Below are 17,523 nucleotides of genomic sequence, written 5' to 3'. Positions count from 1 at the left end.
CTACTTCCATCAGGAACTCCAAAGTAGGATATCAGAAGAAACACTGTGAGACCATTCATTCAATTGGATGCAGTCACTGTTGGAGGCCCTTATTGTTCGACAACTCATCAGGAAAACTCTGTTTGCTAACCACCCCTTACCATTCCCACACTGACCTTTCTGTCCTGGGCCTCCTCCATTGTCCGAGTGATGCCACAAGCAATATGGAGGAGTGGTACCCCATATTCTGCTTGCGTAGTTGGTATGAATGTTGTATTCCCCAATTTAAGGCAACACCAACCCCTTCCCCCTTTTTTTCGCCCTTCTCTTCCTCCTAGTTCTCCGCTTTTCTTCCACATTCCCAAAGACTTATGTTAATTGGCCTCTGTAAATTCCTGCTAGTGTGTATGATGCAAAAATGTGATAACGTTGTGTGTGAACGGGTGATCGATAGTTAGTGGGTCAGAGGGCCTGTTTCCATGCTGTATCTTTCAATTAAGGCAAGGATTACTGCTCTTAATGACTCCAGGCCTGTTGCTCTGACCTCTGTAGTCATGAAGACACTCAAAAGGCTTGTGCTGGCCAAGCTGAAAAATATCACAAACTCCCTACTGGACCCTCAGCAGTTTGCATATCGGGCCAATAGATCTGTGGATGATGCAGTCAACCTGGGCCTGCACTTCATCCTACAGCACCTAGACCACCAGGGGACCTATGCGAGGATCCTGTTGATTTTAGCTCTGCATTCAACAGCATTGTGCCAGAGCTACTACACTCCAAACTTTCAGGGTTGACTGTGCCTGAACCTCTCTGTCGGTGGATCACCTACTTCCTGACAGACAGGAAGCAGTATGTGAGGCTGGGAAAACACATCTCGGACCTGCAAATGCTCAGCATAGGAGCACCGCAAGGCTGCGCACTCTCTCCTCTCCTCTCTCTACACCAACAACTGCACCTCCACTGACACCTCTGTCAAGCTTCTCAAGTTTGCGGATGACACAACCGTGATTGGACTGATCCAGGATGGGGAGGAATCTGCCTACAGACAGGAAGTGGCACAGCTGGCGTCCTGGTGCCATTGCAACAACCAAGAGCTCAATGCTCTTAAGACAGTGGAATTGATTGTAGACTTTAGGAGAGCTCCCCCTCCCCCACCTCACTCACCATCAACAACACCACAGCCACACCTGAAAGAACCATCATCTCCAAGTTCCTAAGAACCATCATCTCCAAGGACCTTAATGGGGGGCTACCATCGACTCCACAGTCAAAAAGGCACAACAGAGGATGTAATTCCTACGGAAGCTGAGGAAGCACAATCTGCCACAGGCAATGATGTTCCAATTCTACACGGCCATCGTAGAATCTGTCCTCACCTTCTCCATCATGGTCTGGTTTGGTTCAGCCACCAAGCACGACACCTGGAAGCTGCAGCGAATCGTCCGATCAGCTGAAAAGGTTATTGGCTGCAACCTTCCCATCATTGATGAACTGTACACTGCAAGGGCCAGGAAGCGAGTGGGCAAGATCATCTCTGACCCTCTCACCCTGGCCACAAACTCTTTCAATCACTTCCCTCTGGAAGGCGACTCCGGATTGTCAAAGCTGCCACAGCCAGATATAAAAACAGTTTTTATCCACGAGTAGTTGCTCTACTCAACAGCCAAAAATCTGTAGCCTCCCTTTGATCTGGTATTTTGTTGGTTCACATGCTTGATCAATGGTGTTTTATCACTAATGTTTTATTATTATTAATGTTTAGCATTTTCGGAGTCATTCGTAACTGTCACTGTATGCCATGTTGTTACTTGCGGGCGGAGCACCAAGGCAAATTCCTTGTATGTGAATACTTGGCCAATAAACTTACTTACTTACTTACTTAATCAATGAACCGAGTTATTGGACCTGTGCTTCAGGTGAGATTAGTCTGAAATCTGAGCAAGTGAAAGTATATCCAATCTCACATTGCTGCCACACAAACTTTAAGCAAAACCACCCAATAATAGTGGAAACAGAAAATTCCTCATCTGATCTGAAGTTTTCACACCTTGCCCTTCCATATCTCTAGTCTCCCTCCCCCCTGACTCTCAGTCTGAAGAAGGGCCTCGACCTGAAACATCACCCATTCTTTCTCTCCAGAGATGCTGCCTGTCCCTCTGAGTTACTCCAGCATTTTGTGTCAATCCTCACCAAAGCCTGACATTCCAATTCTACTTCAACAACTCTTCCCAAATCTGTAACTCTACAATCGAGGAGCATTCACATGGGAACACTATCATCTGCAGGTCCCTCTCCAAGGACCCTGACATGGAAGTATCGTCTTCATTGAAGACAGATCAAAAACCAGGAAATCTCCTGCAGTGTTTTGTGGTAAAGAGGGATGGCAATGTTGGCCTTGTAGGGGATAACTGAATTCCACAAACAAATAAAAATATAGTTAGCACGTGGAAGACGAAAGTGGGTCAATGTATGAAGTTGTGGCGGTCCCTGGGGGGTAGGCCACTCCTTGGATCATCCCCCTCGCCGATTGAGGGACAGGGGCGTTGGTCTGCCACGGGGTTTACCGGTCGACTCCCGAGGGGTACAGATAAGAGTGTCGGTGTGTGTTCTTGAACTGTTGGAATTAAAAAACTTCTTTTGAATCCGCCTGGCGTCCGGTCTTTTCCTGACCTTGACCAGGCCACTACAAAGTACTACTTCATACTCCTAACTGAAGTACTGAAGCTTCTCATCTAAAACATTAACCTTGTTTTCAGATGCAGACTGATGTGCGCATCATTAACATTTATTAGGGTGGCACAGTGGCACAGCAGTAGAGTTGATGCCTTACAGTGCCAGAGACCGGAATTCAATCCTGACTAAGGGTGCTGTCTGTACTGAGTTTGTACGTTCACCCTGTGACTGTAGGGTTTTCTCCGGGTGCTCTGGTTTCCCTCCACATTCCAAAGATGTACAGGTTTGTCATTTAATTGGCTTCGGTAAATTTGTAAAATTGTCCCTAGTGTGTGTAGGATAGTGTTAGTGTAAGGGGTGATCACTGGTCAGCGTGGACTCGGAAGGGCCTGTTTCCACGCTGTATATCTCCAAAGTCTCTATTTCTATGAAGTGAAAGAATATTTTTATTTAACAGTCTTCAATTAGTCTGAAGTAGGATGTTGAATTATTCTCTGCGCTAATATTATTGAATGGGTTGTTACATAATTCCAGAACATTACCTGGAACCCTGATTTTTGGGGCTGCTCTTCATCTTCTTTGACCTCTTCTTCAATTTCTTCCTCACTGTCTGTCTCAAACAGATAGTAGTCTCCACTTCGTACCACTAAGCAGGAGAAGATAACACGAACGGTACAAAAGTAAAGCAATGTAATGTTTTGGATGATTGAATGCAACTTGAAATGTATTAATGAATGGCTTCATTCCATTTAAACCAGCTGGTATTAATTAAAAAAACGATGGCAATTTCAAGATTAAAGGCATGGCAATCATGTCAAAGAGAGCAAAGTGCAAAGTTTGCACAGCACTAAACTACCAAAACTGTTACCTGTATCCAACTCAAGGAATGCACAAGAAAATCAGGAAGAGGAGGTAGCCGGGATGACAGAGTTTAACGAGGAATTAGTAACAGAATGCAGAACACCAAGAAGGCTGGCTATAGTTGGAAAATATGAGAAAAGATGGAGAAACAGAGAATAAATATTGCAAAGATTGGCAATATTTCTGTGCAAGTATAGTGAATAAGAAAGTAAGGTAGTTGAAGCAGAGGCTCGTTTGAAATTCCGAATAATGTAGATTCTGTGGACTAATTGGTAGAAATATAATTTTCAATTATATATTTCTCAATTTCAGTTCTAAATAATCCATGCAGAAGCATGCATTTTCAATGGAAATCAAATAAGATTCAATTGATTAGATAAATAACATAAAAGGACAGAATTTCAGCATACCTCAATATGTAAGAAGCCTCCTTTGTATGGTTTGTTTTTAGTTTACATTTGATTGATGTAACACAGCACATCCGGACATTTACCAAATAATATCTGACAATGTTCTGACAGTGCATGTTAACTTGTTTAAGAAGGAACTGCAGATGCTGGAAAATCGAAGGTACGAAACGTTGCCTATTTCCTTCGCTCCATAGATGCTGATGCACCTGCTGAGTTTCTCCAGCATTTATGTGTACCTTCGATTTTCCAGCATCTGCAGTTCCTTCTTAAACAGTGCATGTTAACTTTACAGGATTGCACTTACAATGGTTAACTTTTTGTTTAAGTCATTCATTGATTAAAGGTGCACTGAATTGCAAATAAACTTTTGAAATTATACAGGTTACACCTTCCTTGTAATCAATCAATTCAGTATTCACTTGTAAAACAAAATCACATAATTTAAAATGAATTGTCATTGACTTCACACGTTTTTCTGTCAATTTATATTTTCAGTTTGTTCACATAATTAAACAGTATTTTTAAGGGTATAAGAGGTATGAACAGAAGATATAGTTGAATTAGCCGATGGATGATAATTTTTAGTTTCATACATGATGTAAAATATTCTGAATATTCTAAGTTTGTGATATGTTGACCTAAAGAGCTTTTGTCACGAGAAATAGTGTCCTTTATTGCACCCATTTGTTAGGTAAATGGAGGATTGTTTTCTAATGACAAGGGACAGGAGGTTAAATGTTGATCAATGGTGAATATTTCAAAGGTATAAAATCTACTTGTAACCATTGTGTTGTGGGAATATAAAATGCTATGGGTGCTGTGAATCTTTGGAACACTTTAGGCTCTCTCAGAGTGTTTCCCAGTGCGTTAAGTTAACGCTTTGAATAAGCCGACTTTTTTGAGAAACTCAGCACTGCTCTATGAGATGTTCTTTGTGTCTGTTCCTATCCGAGCCATAATTAAGAGGGCAACTGGGTCCCACATGAAACTCAGATACAGAGTACAGGTTAAACACAAAATTCCCTCCAACAATATGTAAGGCAGAAACAAAAGTGGACCACATCATGACCCATGTGATCTGCCTTCTGACTCAAACCCCGAGGATAAACTAAACTAAACTAAACTAAACAGCCCAAAAGGCATTGATGTGCATGCTGTGATTCTCTACAGTATAGCCTGATATCAGTCAGCATCATCCTGCCAATTGTTAACCCCTTTATAAGGAATATTTTATGGACTTACTACACCAATTGTCCAATAACTCAAGTCAGATCTGTTCATAGTAAGCTCAAGGTAATTCTTTCATAAGGTGCCAAATGGACGCAATTTTTCAAAATTCTAAATAGACAGAAAAGTATCAGTTGCCAAAATTAATGACAATTCTGTGTGAAAATCAAGCAGTCGCAGAAAAAATCCTAATGAATCCACACCCTCTCCCCGAAAACCCATAACACCCCAGAACTGACCTTAGCCTCCAAAATTAACCAAATTAGTTTGGTGTCACATATTTAACAAACGCTTCATTCCCTTGAATAGATTAAGCCTTTTCATTACTTTCATGCCTCATTTAGTCATATAGATAAGGGGACAACCCAATAAAAACATAAATAAAGGAGGCCGTTTGATTGAATCAAACAAGTGCAAGTAATGATGGGCAGCTTTATTAACCTTTGTGTGTGAATTAACAAACTGCATTAACGCAGGTGGCTTTATAGATCAGGAAATATCTTGATAAAATGAAAACACTGTGTCCTTCAATAATCAGCCATTTATTTTCAGTTCGCATGTTGCGTCCGTAACCGATGAATAAAAATGCAATTGATTTCCCTCTGACCATTAATGCATGCAGCTGCTCCTGAATGTGCTTTGAATGCACCTGACGTAGATAATTAGAACTGTAAACCCCCCGCGGTAGTTGCTCAAATTCTATCAAACGAACAAGTCGAAATTTGACAGGCGGGGAATGACTTTGAACGGATTTTGGCAATCAGTTACAGCGCAATGCACAATGGCCAGGTGATATTTCACAGAGCTGTCGTTTCACACATCGGTTATGCATTCAACATGGAGGCCTTGTGGCTACGGTGAGTTAGTGGAGAAGGACTGAGATGCTGCAAATGGGGCACCCATCCATCTTTGGTTAAAAACTGACCCATAAAGCCCGTCAAAATAACAACAGTGGGATAACAAAGCAAATCCATGCTTATTCATTGAAGTCTTTTAAAACTGAAATTTAAGGATGTGCATTGGTCTATTCAAGGAAATTTGGTTCATGATCAGTACACACAACTAACAGATGATTGAGGCAAACCTACTGGAAGCATGGTCAACCCAGGGCCGCCACCACTGCTTTTTTTTGCCCTTGGCTTTCTCTTTCTCTTTCTCTGGTTCTCCTAAAACAAAAATAGGTCCAAACATTAATTTTGTCAAACAAAAGCAAAATAATCAGGTGGGCATCTCCTACATCAGCGAAGCTTACAACTCATGAGGTTTACAAATGGCAAAATATGTTGACAAGGAACTCGCTCAAAGAAAAAAAAAAACACTCAGTAATACAAAGCAATTTTTATCACCACATCCATACTTATGACATTATTTTACCCATGACCACTACGGTTCCAACTTCACCAGCTTTAGTCATTTCTTATTCTGAAATTGCTCGATGGCCATCACTTTAGGCTTTCTGCCAGATATCTGGAACTATATTCATGCTTAAACGTTTTGAAGTAACTGAACTTCTGACTAATCTATGTAATTCAATAGTGAATAAATCTACGTCATATTTTTGTAAACCAGCATCTGCAGTTCCTTGTGTCTCCATATAATTAGAATGTATTCATAGTTTAATTGTAGGGCAGGTGGAGTTGCTGCCTTACAGCGCCAGAGACCCGGGTTCGATCCTGACTACAGATGCCGTCTGTACAGAGTTTGTACTTTCTCCCTGTGACCATGGGGATCTTCTCTGGGTGCTTTGCTTTCCTCCCAAGCTCCAAAGACAAACAGGTTTGTAGTAAATTGGCTTCAGTAAATTGTCAATTATCCCTAGTGTGCAGGATAGTGCTAGTGTATGGGGAGCACTGGTCGGTACGGACTGGTTGGGCTGAAGGACCTGTTTCTGCACTGTATCTCGGTGTAAAGCCTAAACTTACACTCAAATATCGGATCAAGTGGCTGAATCTGTATAGGAAAGTGTGGAGCAGGTGTCCACCTGTCCACGTTCTCCAGAGATGCTGCCTGATTTGTTGAGATACTCCAGTCCTTTCTAGAAATGTGTGGAGATTCCAAAGGTACAAAATACTGACATATTTTCTAATATTTTCAGTGTATTAGGCAACTCAATTGGCCCCCTTCTTCTACCCCCTTCTTTTTTGAACCCCTCTTTCTCCCCTGAGCCCCACCTGGATTAGCACCTATTTTTCCTCTCCCCCATCCACGTACGTTCCTTCCTCTGACTTCACATTTCGCATCTCTTCAATCTCTTTAATCTTCTCATCTCTGGCGTTTGTCCATTTATCATTTGCCAGACTTTGTCCTGCCTGTCCTCTCTTCCAGCTTTCTCCCCACCCCCCACTTCCAACTACAACAATCAGTCTAATGCATGCCTGGTGTGTCTCCTCTCCAGAATGAATCTCCCCGTAACCCCCCCCCCCCCCCCCCCCCCCACCCCGCCCCCGATATTGTTTGCAATGTTAAGAGGGAAAAAGGGAGAAATCTTTATTTTTAGTGATCAATCTCTCTATCCCACTCCAAACAAAGAACCCTCACAATAAACAATCTGAAGAACTGACATTCCGACTCGAAATGTCACCTATCCATTTTCTCCAGAGGTGCTGCCTGACTCGCGGAGTTAGTCCAGCATTTTGTGTCTATCTTTGGTATAAACCAGCACCTGCTAGTTTATTACATTTTCATTACATTTTATTTTAATATGATCATGTCAGAACTGCACATCACTGCTCACTGTGCCTCAAGTAACACATATCATAGTCATAGAGACATAGAGTGATATACAGTGTGGAAACAGGCTCTTTGGCCCATCTCACCCACACCGGCCAACAATGTCCCAGCAACACTTGCCCCACCTGCCTGTGCTTGGTTCATATCCTTCCAAAGCTGTCCTTTCCATGTACCTGGCTAACTGTTTCTTAAACAATGGGATACACCCAGCCTCAACTACCTCCTCTGGAAGCTTGTTTCATACACTCACCACCCTTTGTGGAAAAAAGTTACCTATTAAATCTTTTCCCCATCACCTTGAACCTATGTCCTCTGGTCCTCGATTCCCCCACTCTGGGTAAAAGACTGTGCATCTACCCGATCTATACCTCTCATGATTTTGTATTCCTCTATACGATCTCCCCTCATCCTCTTGCGCTCCATGGAATAGAGACCCAGCCTACTCAACCTCTCCCCATAGCTCACATCCTTTAGTCCTGGCAACATCCTCATAAATCTTTTCTGAACCCTTTCAAGCTTGACAATATCTTTCCTTTAACATGGTGCCAAGAACTGAACACAATATTAAACACAAGAAAATGTTGTTCAGCCACCGTTGCTCAGAGTTGTAAAGTTATATTAATTGTATTGGTCAACAGTTGCATGCATCAGACATGTATTCCATAGAATATGTTGAAATACCTTCATCATCATCATCTTCCTGCGTCACCTGATTACCCTGAGCATCAACTGACTGGGTCAGACTCAGCATTCTCTCTTTGCCTTTCTTATACTTTTGTTGTCTTGTTTTGATGTGGTCCATTCTGTATGGAATAAAAGATGTGTGTGAATGGAACGACAACAACCATGCACTGGGTCTTGACTCTTAACTTTAACGCATTCAGCTAGAGGTCAGAGCAACGGCTAGGAAGGGTACACGCATATTAATCATCACATAGAAAGTCCTACTGTCTCTTGAGTTGATCCATTGATTTCTTTTCCTCTTCTAGCCTGGCCTTCACAGCTTTCACAATCGTTGCTTGAAATAGTTCTGCACCTCTGCAACAACACATGTGGCACATTTCGTGAATGCAACATTGCAACCACACAAACATTTTCAGTTCAAAAAGAATAATGCACATTTGACATTAAATGGTTTCCTCACAAAATGAAGGGAAATGTTTTCTTAAAGAGTACAAACTAATGAAAAGTGGCTAGATTAATGAATTTACTTTCATGGTGAAATGTTAAATGGTGAAATGTTAAATGGTGAAATTATAAATTAATACTTTATTAGTGTTATGATGTACATCATCCTAATGCCAATGTACCTGACTACTGCCTAAACTATTATTCCATAGAGGCATGCTGGCATGTTTTTTGACATGTGGTGGTGGGGTTGTGGAGAACAAAGAGGGTCCTGATGGAGTGGGAGTCACTGAGAATGATGAGGGTCCTGGCGGGGCTGCTGGGAACAAAGAAGAACCAACATGAGTCTAATGAGGGCTGTGTAACTCAGTCAGCGGCAGAAACGTGGCCACCCTTTGTGCACTTTGTATATTGTATGCAAAACGAAGAATCTCACTGTACCTACGTACATGTGACAATAAAGTGTCATTGAATTATTGAATTGCATCACTGAATGAATAGGATAAATTGTTAAGAGTAATGTATTTTTGGCTTACCTTGATGCAAGGATTTGAGCAGATTTTATATCAGCTACAACGTGCAGGAAATAGTAACTCATAAAAACCCTCCGCTGCAGCAGTAGAAAGGAGAAGCATATACTGTCCCAGATAATGCCTGCTTCCCCACTCGGCAACGGGCATTCCTTAAGGATCTCGGAAGGGGCTGTGGAAGAAAAATATTTTTTCAACACCTCGCAACAGGTCAAATTGCTTCCCCCTTGGAAATGACTGCCAAGCTATGGAGTTCATGTTGATATGGGGTAGGAGCAGAATTAGGCCATTCGGCTCATCACGTCTACTCCGCTATTCAATCATGATTGATATATCTCTCCCTCCTAACCCCATTCTCCTGCCTTGTCCCCATAACCCCTGACACCAGTACTATTCAAAAATCTGTCTACCTCTGCCTTAAAAGTATCACTAAATATTGTCCAAATTTAGTTTAAATTTCACCTGAGGATCTTTGCTGTTTGGTTGAATAACACTCCTGAAATATGTAAGTTTGGTATACATTTAGGCAATATTTAAACATTACCTTCATATTAAACAATAAAGTGAGGAGATCGGTAATGGAAAACCTTCCCAATCTTGTAGACAGACACAAAATGCTGGAGTCTTAGTGGGTCAGGCAGCATCTCTGGAGAGAAGGAATAAGTGATGCTTTGGGTTGAAACCCTTCTTAGTCTGAGGTTTCCCTCAATCTGATGAAGGGTTTCGACTCAAAATGTCACCTATTCCTTTACGCCAGAGATGCTGCCTGACCCGCTGAGTTACTCCAGAATTTTGTGTCTCTCTTCGGTGTAAACCAGCATGTTCGGTCAGGTTCGATCCAACACAGTCAGGTCTGTGGCATTTGGAACCACTATAGTCAATGGATACACATTTTGGAAGCGGATCGCAAGGAACATACATAATATGTAATGCATGTAACTCGGGAAGCCGTTTTACCCCTTTACATCTTTGTGTAATAGAAAAATGATAAATAGAATACTTACGCTCATCATAGCCCTTAACAGTACAGACAAGACCAAATGTTTGGACGAACCAACAACCTCTCAAGACTAACGAATTGATGTAGGCACATGCTCCGATCTGTAACAGAAATACACATTCATGAATAGATTTTTTGTAATGCAAAGGTTATATTTTAACTTTAATTTTGATTTTTAGGGCACATGAATTAATAACCAACATAATCAAGGATGTGTCCCACCATGGCCACTCCCTCTTCTCCCCTCTCCCATCAGGCAAGAAGTAACACAGATTCAGGGCCAGTTTCTTCCCAGCTGTTATCAGGCAAATGAACCATCTGACCAACAACTAGAGAGCCGCCCTGAGCTCATTGGAGATCTAATTGGAGACCCTCAGACTTTACTGGACTTTATCTTGCATTTAACGTTATTCAAGTTATTCCCTTTATCATGTATCTATGCACTGTGGATGGCTCGAATATAATTATGTGTGGTCTTTCCACTGACTGGTTAGCACACACAAACATTTTCACCATACCTTGGTACACGTGACAATAAACTATACACAAACTCAAACTCAAACCAGAGTTAAGAGACATAGTAGAAATTTCACCAAGATGGTTAGGGAACATAAGGTCTGGTAATTAAATCCATTTGGAATTAAAGAAAAGTAGCTGGTCTCAGTCAAAGTAAACTAAAAACTACAAGATGGTGGGAAATATCCATCTGGTTCACTGTGTTGCTTGAGAAAGGAAGAATGTGGTTTTCATTCAGTTTGGTCAAGAAAGCACACCAATGCTGCTAATTCCTTAGAAGGTTTAGGAAGTTCGGCTTGTCCCCAACAACCCTCACCAACTTCTACAGATGCGCCGTAGAGAACATTTTATCAGGATGCATCAGCGCATGGTTTGGGAACAGCTCCGTCCAAGACCACAACAAATTGCAGAGAGTCGTGCACACAGCCCAGTCCATCACGCAAACCAACCTCCTATTGATTCCATCTACACTTCACGCTGCCTCAGCAAGGTCACCAGCACAATCAAGGACCAGCCTCACCCCTGGTCACTCCCACCTCCCCTCTCCCATCGGGCAAGAGATACAGAAGTATGAAAACGCAAACCTCCAAATTCATGGATAGTTTCTTCACAGCTGTTATCAGGCGAATGAACCATCCTATCACCAACTAGAGAGCGGTCCTGACCTCCCGTCTACCTCATGGGAGACCGTTGAACTATATTTAATCTGACTTTACCAGATTTTATCTTGCACTAAACTTTATTCCCGCTATCCTGTATCTGTACACTGTGGACGGCTTGATTTTAATCATGTGTAATCTTTTCGCGGTCTGCATAGCGTGCAACATCTTTTCACTGTAACTCGGTGACACGTGACAATAATATAAACTAAACTAAACTAAGGATATATGACGTTTAACCACCAATGTGGGTAACTCTGAACTACCCCCAAAGTTTAGGGGCAATTAGCCAGTGATGTCCACATCCAATGAGCAAAACATAATGGAACAGTTTAAATATATGAATAGTTAATATCTTGGTTAATTTAATATTATCAAGATACAGTGAAAAACTTTATGTGTTTAGTTAAGCATTAGTTTATAGATACAGCATGGAAACAGGCCCTTTGGCCCACCGAGTCCACGCCGATCAGCGATCCCCGCACATTAACACTACCCTACACACAATAGGGACAATTATTTTTACAATTATACCAAGCGAATTAACCTACAAACCTGTACGTCTTTAGAGCGTGGGAGGAAACCGAAGATCTCGTAGAAAACACATGCAGGTCACGGGGAGAACGTACAGACTCCGTGCAGACACCACCCATAGTCGGGATCGAACCTGGGTCTCTGTAGCTCTGCAGTAGCTCTGCTGTCTCTACAGTAGCTCAGCTGCTACGCCACCGTGCCGCCCGTGCCATGCTATCCAGACAATCATACTATACAGCTAAGCTATACACATATACAGGAGGTGGTGCAAAGAGAAAAATACCAGAGAGCAAACTATGGTGTTGCAGATATGGCATCACAGTTACAGAGAAAGTGCAAATGACAAAAATGCACAAGACCCAAAGTGATGTAGCTTGGGAGATCGGGACTGCACCCAAGCTCATGATCATATTGAATGGCAGTGCAGGCTCGAAGGGCCGAATGGCCTACTCCTGCACCTATTTTCTATGTTTCTATGTTTCTATGAGAGGACTATTCAGTAGTCTGATAACAATGGGGAAGATGCTATTCCTGAATTTGATATGACGTGCTTTGATCGTATGTGCTCTTGTATCATCTGCCTCACAGAAGAAGAGAGAAGAGGAAACAACTGGTGTGAAAATGGCATTTGATTATAACAAGAACATAGAACAGGCCTTTCGGCCCGCTATGACTGTGCTGAACATGATGCTGGCCATCTCTTATCTACCTGCACATTATCCATTTCCCTCCATTCCCTGCATTTCTATGTGCCTAATAAAACTCTTAAATGCCACCTCTTAAATGTCTCTTAAATGCCACCATTATATCTGCCTCACCCACCACCACCACCACCAGCAGCTTGTTCCAGGCACTCACCACCCTCTGTGTATCCAAATAGAAAAAGAGGATTTGATTAAGATAGTATATTGTTTAATTTCTGTATATTGCAAGTTCAGCCCCCATATTCAGTTTCTGAGATAATTATCCCTTATTAAACACCCTCTCATTTGTTGAGGAAGTATCATAGAATCATGGAATTCTACACCAAAGCAGGAGACCATTTGGTACAGCAAGTCTGGACCAGCTGAAAAAGTGCAACAAAATTATACAATGGTAAATATTTCCATCCCTGATCTTCCAATCTCCTTCATTGTGGTACTTGCACTTTAAAAAATACTTTTGCAGCTGTAACACAATATTCTGCACTGTTTTGGACTACCTGTTGCAGTCATGTATGGTTTGGATAGCACACAAAACCATGTTTTTTTTATTTCATCACAGTGCTCAATATCAAACCAATACCAGTATTTCAATCACTAAACATAGAGTCGTCACCGTCCTTACAGCTTCAAACTTGCGGTAATTACTTACAGACAGGATATTCTTCATCGTTATCACAAACACGTTGTAGGCAATCAGACAATCCCAGAACTGCAGGATTATTTTAATAGGTTTCAATAAAAGGTCTCCACCAAAAAGTAGGAAATAGAAGCAGGCAACCAGGTAACCCATGCAGAAGATGCTGATGCGGGTGGTCCCCGTGATAAAGATGATTGTAAGCACGAACCAAAATAAGTAACTGAATCCAATGACTTTTATCATGTCCAGGTAAGACCTGTGTACAGAAACGAAAAAATGTGAGTGTTAGTTACCAGATTATAAAGATAACAATGGATAACAATAAGTGAATGTGTTCCAATAATGGGTGCCCGAACTGAAATAAGCTCATTTCAATTCATAAATCATAGGTCCATCGAGTCTGCTCTGCCATTCAATCATGGCTGGTCTATATTTCCCTCTCAACCCCATTCTCCTACCTTCTCCTTGTAACCTTTGACACTCTCACTAATCAAGAACCTGTCTATCTCTGCTCTAAAAATACCCAATGATTTGGCCTCTACCGGCATCTGGGTAATAAACCACAGATTCACCACCCCCTGGCTAATTCTCCTTATAGCTAATGCCCTCAAATTCAGTCATTATTTTAGCAATCCTCCACACCTTTTTTGTAATGGGGCGGAACTGCATGCAATATTCCAAATTGCACGCAATACTTCAAATAAAATCTTATTAAAATTAAAACTATAAACATAATTGCATTCACTTTCAAACTACTACATGAAGAAAGTGCGACTAAGGAACATATAATATTAGACAGCACAGCACAGGAACGGGCCCATCGGCCCAAAATGTTAGTGTTGAACATGAATGAAACCCCATAGGATGCAAAGGCGTTGCATATTATTTTCAATAGATTTATTAAATAGAAAATAAGCTTTGTTGCTATTGCTCAGACAGCAGGCATTGACACATGCTAGAGTTACTCCTAGTCTCCCAGCAAATGTGGATGCTGTAGGCCACAGTTCATGCTTCACCTGCAGTGAATGAAGTCCGGGACTGGGTTGTGTTGACTGAATGTGGCTGCATCCAGGTCTCTGCAGATCTCCACGTTGTCACCGGCAGCGATCCTCACTGCCGCTTTGTTTTCATCCTCAAACACCTGCCATTGCAGCGAGGCACACAGCAACATCAGGAAATCATCTGAAAAACAACAACTGTTTTATTTGCTGTCATTCATGGTGGAGACGAAGATCATTTTTTTGCAGCTGAACACAGGCATTAGGAGCAGGAGGAGGCTCCTCAGCTCCACTCCACCAAGCAATAAGGTCATGGCTAATCTGATTTTAACTCTGGCTCCACATTCCCTCCTACCCGCAGTAACTTTTCACCCCTCTCCAAATAATCCATCTATCACTGTTCAAAAATAGCCAAAGACTCTTCTTCCACTGGATGGGAACATTTGGAGGTATAATCATAATCATAATCATAATCTTAATCATTATTACTTTATTAGCCAAGTGTGTTTTGCAACATATGAGGAATTTGATTTGCCATACAGTCACACCAATAAAAAGCAAAACTCACAAAATACATTTTAACATAAACATCCATCACAGTGACTCCGTCTGAAGAAGGGTTTCGGCCCGAAACGTTGTCTATTTCCTTCGCTCCATAGATGCTGCCACACCCACTGAGTTTCTCCAGCAATTTTGTCTACAGTGACTCCTTCACATTCCTCACTATGATGGAAGGCGAAAGAAAGTTCAATCTCTTCCCTTCTTTGTTCTCCCGTGGTCGGGGGCCTTGCACTTATGTTAACAGGACGATCTTGACTCCCGCAGCTGGCAGTGGGCCCCCTGTGTCGGGGCGATCAAGCTCCTGCATCAGGGGGGAATCTCAGCGGTTCTGGATCGGGGCTGGTCGAAACCTTCTGCGAATGGAACTTTCCGACATCGGTCTCTATCCGAGACTGCGAGCTCCTCGATGGTGAAATCCGCAGGCCGCGGTTGGAGCGTCAATCCCAGGCAAGGGATCGCAGGCTCCGATGGTAAGTCTTTGGCTTGGTATAAATGTAAATTGTCCCTAGTGTGTGTAGGATAGTGTTAGTGTATGGGATCTCTGGTCAGTGCTGTACACCAGGGGGTGCCAACGATGGCTGCCTAGCCAACAGTCTGTCTGTCTTTTCTTTCTGTTTGGTTATTTTAAGTACGTTAAAAGTTTGCTTTAGTGTTTCTTGGTTTGTTTTGCATGGGGGGTGGGATGGGAGTCTTGGGGGAAACTTTTTTCAATCTCTTACCTTGACAGAGATGCCATTTTTTCCGTGTTGTATCTCCGTCCCCCATTGCGGCCCAACATTGTGGAGCGGCGCACCCTTTCCTGGAGACCGACCCGGCGCTTCAACGCAGGTGTGGCCCAGACTTACCATCAGGGAGCAGCGATCCCCCTGCTGGAGATCGACTGTGGAGAGCTCCAACCGCTGGCAGCCCTGTGGACTTTAACACCTTGGAGCCCGGCTTAAACACCTTGCGGTCCCTGGTTAGAGACTGAGTCGGGGTTCCAAGCCGTGGTGAGTTTCAACCTTCTCGACGAGGGAGTTCTATCACCCCGACACGAGTGCCTCGGATCGCCGGCTGCGGGAGCTTTGAGGGCCACGACCGCGGATGGTTCAACAGCCCCGGTCGTGGAGAAGAGGGAGAGATTGGACTTCATTGTCTTCCATCACAGTGAGGAATGTGGGGAGACACTGTAGTGGATGTTTATGTTAAATTTATTTTATGTGGTTGTGTGTCTTACTTCTTTTCACTTGGTGTGAACGTACGGTAACTCCAATTTCACTGTACCGTATGTACATGCGACAATAAACCCATCTTGAATCTTGAATCCAGGTGGGCTGAAGGGCTGTATCACTAAGCACTTCTGTTTGCAAAATGAATGTTACGTGCTGCATTTGTGCTTCTATGCTTATAAAAGAGAGCATTACCAATTATTGTTCTTCTACAATTCCTGCCAACCATGTAAATATAATTAGATTTATATAGTGGTTACAACTGTTTAAATATTTGCTTCTCTAACGTCATATGACGTAGTTGAGGGAAGTAATCTATTAGCAGAACTTAAAAGGATACAGAGTGCTGGAATAACTCTGGATACGGGGTGCTGGATTAAGTAGCAGCTCTGGAAAATAGCTCTGGAGAACATGGATAGGTGATGTTTCGGGTCAAGACCTTTTTTCAGAGAGAAAGAGGGTCTCGACCGGAAAAGTCACCTATCAATGTTCTCCAGAGATGCAGCCTGATCCTCTGAGTTACTCCAGTGCTTTGTGTCCTTTCATGTCTTGGAGTTGTACAGCATGGAAACAGGCCCTTCGGCCCAACTTGCCCACACCAACCAACATGTCCCATCTACATTAGTCCCACCTGCCTGCGTTTGGCCCATATCCCTTTAAACCTGTCCTATCCATGTACCTGTCTAAATGTTTCTTAAACGTTGCAAGAGTACCTGCCTCAACTACCTCCTCCAGTAGCTCATTCCATACACCCACCACCCCTTCCCCCCTCACCTTACACCTATGTCCTCTGGTTCTCGATTCCCCTACTCTGAGCAAGGTATTGTGGATTTACTCGATCTGTTCCTCTCATGATTTTGTACACCTTTATAAGATCACCTTTGATCCTCCTGCGCTCCAAGGAATAGGGTCCCAGCCCGCACAGCTTCTCCCTGTAGCTCAGGCCTTCGAGTCCTGGCAACATCCTAGTAAATCTTCTCTAAGCCCTATCCAGCTTTCCTCTAACATGGTGCCTAAAGCCGAACACAATACTCGTGTAAAAGAGCATCTGCCGTTCCTTCTCTCTACAGTAGAACTTGAACCAGGTATTTAGGTAATTAACATCCCAGTGTATTGGTTCTAGGGATCAATTTGTATTTTATGGTCTCTGATGGAAGCAGATGATGCA

The 17,523-nt window shown here is 42.6% G+C and overlaps 1 protein-coding gene across 1 annotated transcript in view; it reads right to left on the bottom strand.

Moving 5' to 3' along the window:
* LOC129696472 (piezo-type mechanosensitive ion channel component 2-like) overlaps positions 1-17,523 on the bottom strand; it is a 504,307-nt gene that overhangs the window by 56,240 nt on the left and 430,544 nt on the right. The window contains exons 25-32 of the mRNA XM_055634398.1: positions 14,605-14,770; positions 13,601-13,844; positions 10,543-10,639; positions 9,545-9,710; positions 8,829-8,918; positions 8,562-8,683; positions 6,239-6,316; positions 3,195-3,298 (exon numbers count right to left, since the gene is read on the bottom strand). Coding sequence (XP_055490373.1) covers positions 3,195-3,298; positions 6,239-6,316; positions 8,562-8,683; positions 8,829-8,918; positions 9,545-9,710; positions 10,543-10,639; positions 13,601-13,844; positions 14,605-14,770 — 1,067 coding nt within the window. The remainder of the gene's footprint in view (positions 1-3,194; positions 3,299-6,238; positions 6,317-8,561; positions 8,684-8,828; positions 8,919-9,544; positions 9,711-10,542; positions 10,640-13,600; positions 13,845-14,604; positions 14,771-17,523) is intronic.

This window comes from Leucoraja erinacea, chromosome 4, assembly GCF_028641065.1.
Source record: "Leucoraja erinacea ecotype New England chromosome 4, Leri_hhj_1, whole genome shotgun sequence".
Lineage (NCBI taxonomy): Eukaryota > Metazoa > Chordata > Chondrichthyes > Rajiformes > Rajidae > Leucoraja > Leucoraja erinaceus.
Note: the sequence above shows the minus strand (reverse complement) of the source record. Positions and strands in the feature narration are given on the sequence as shown.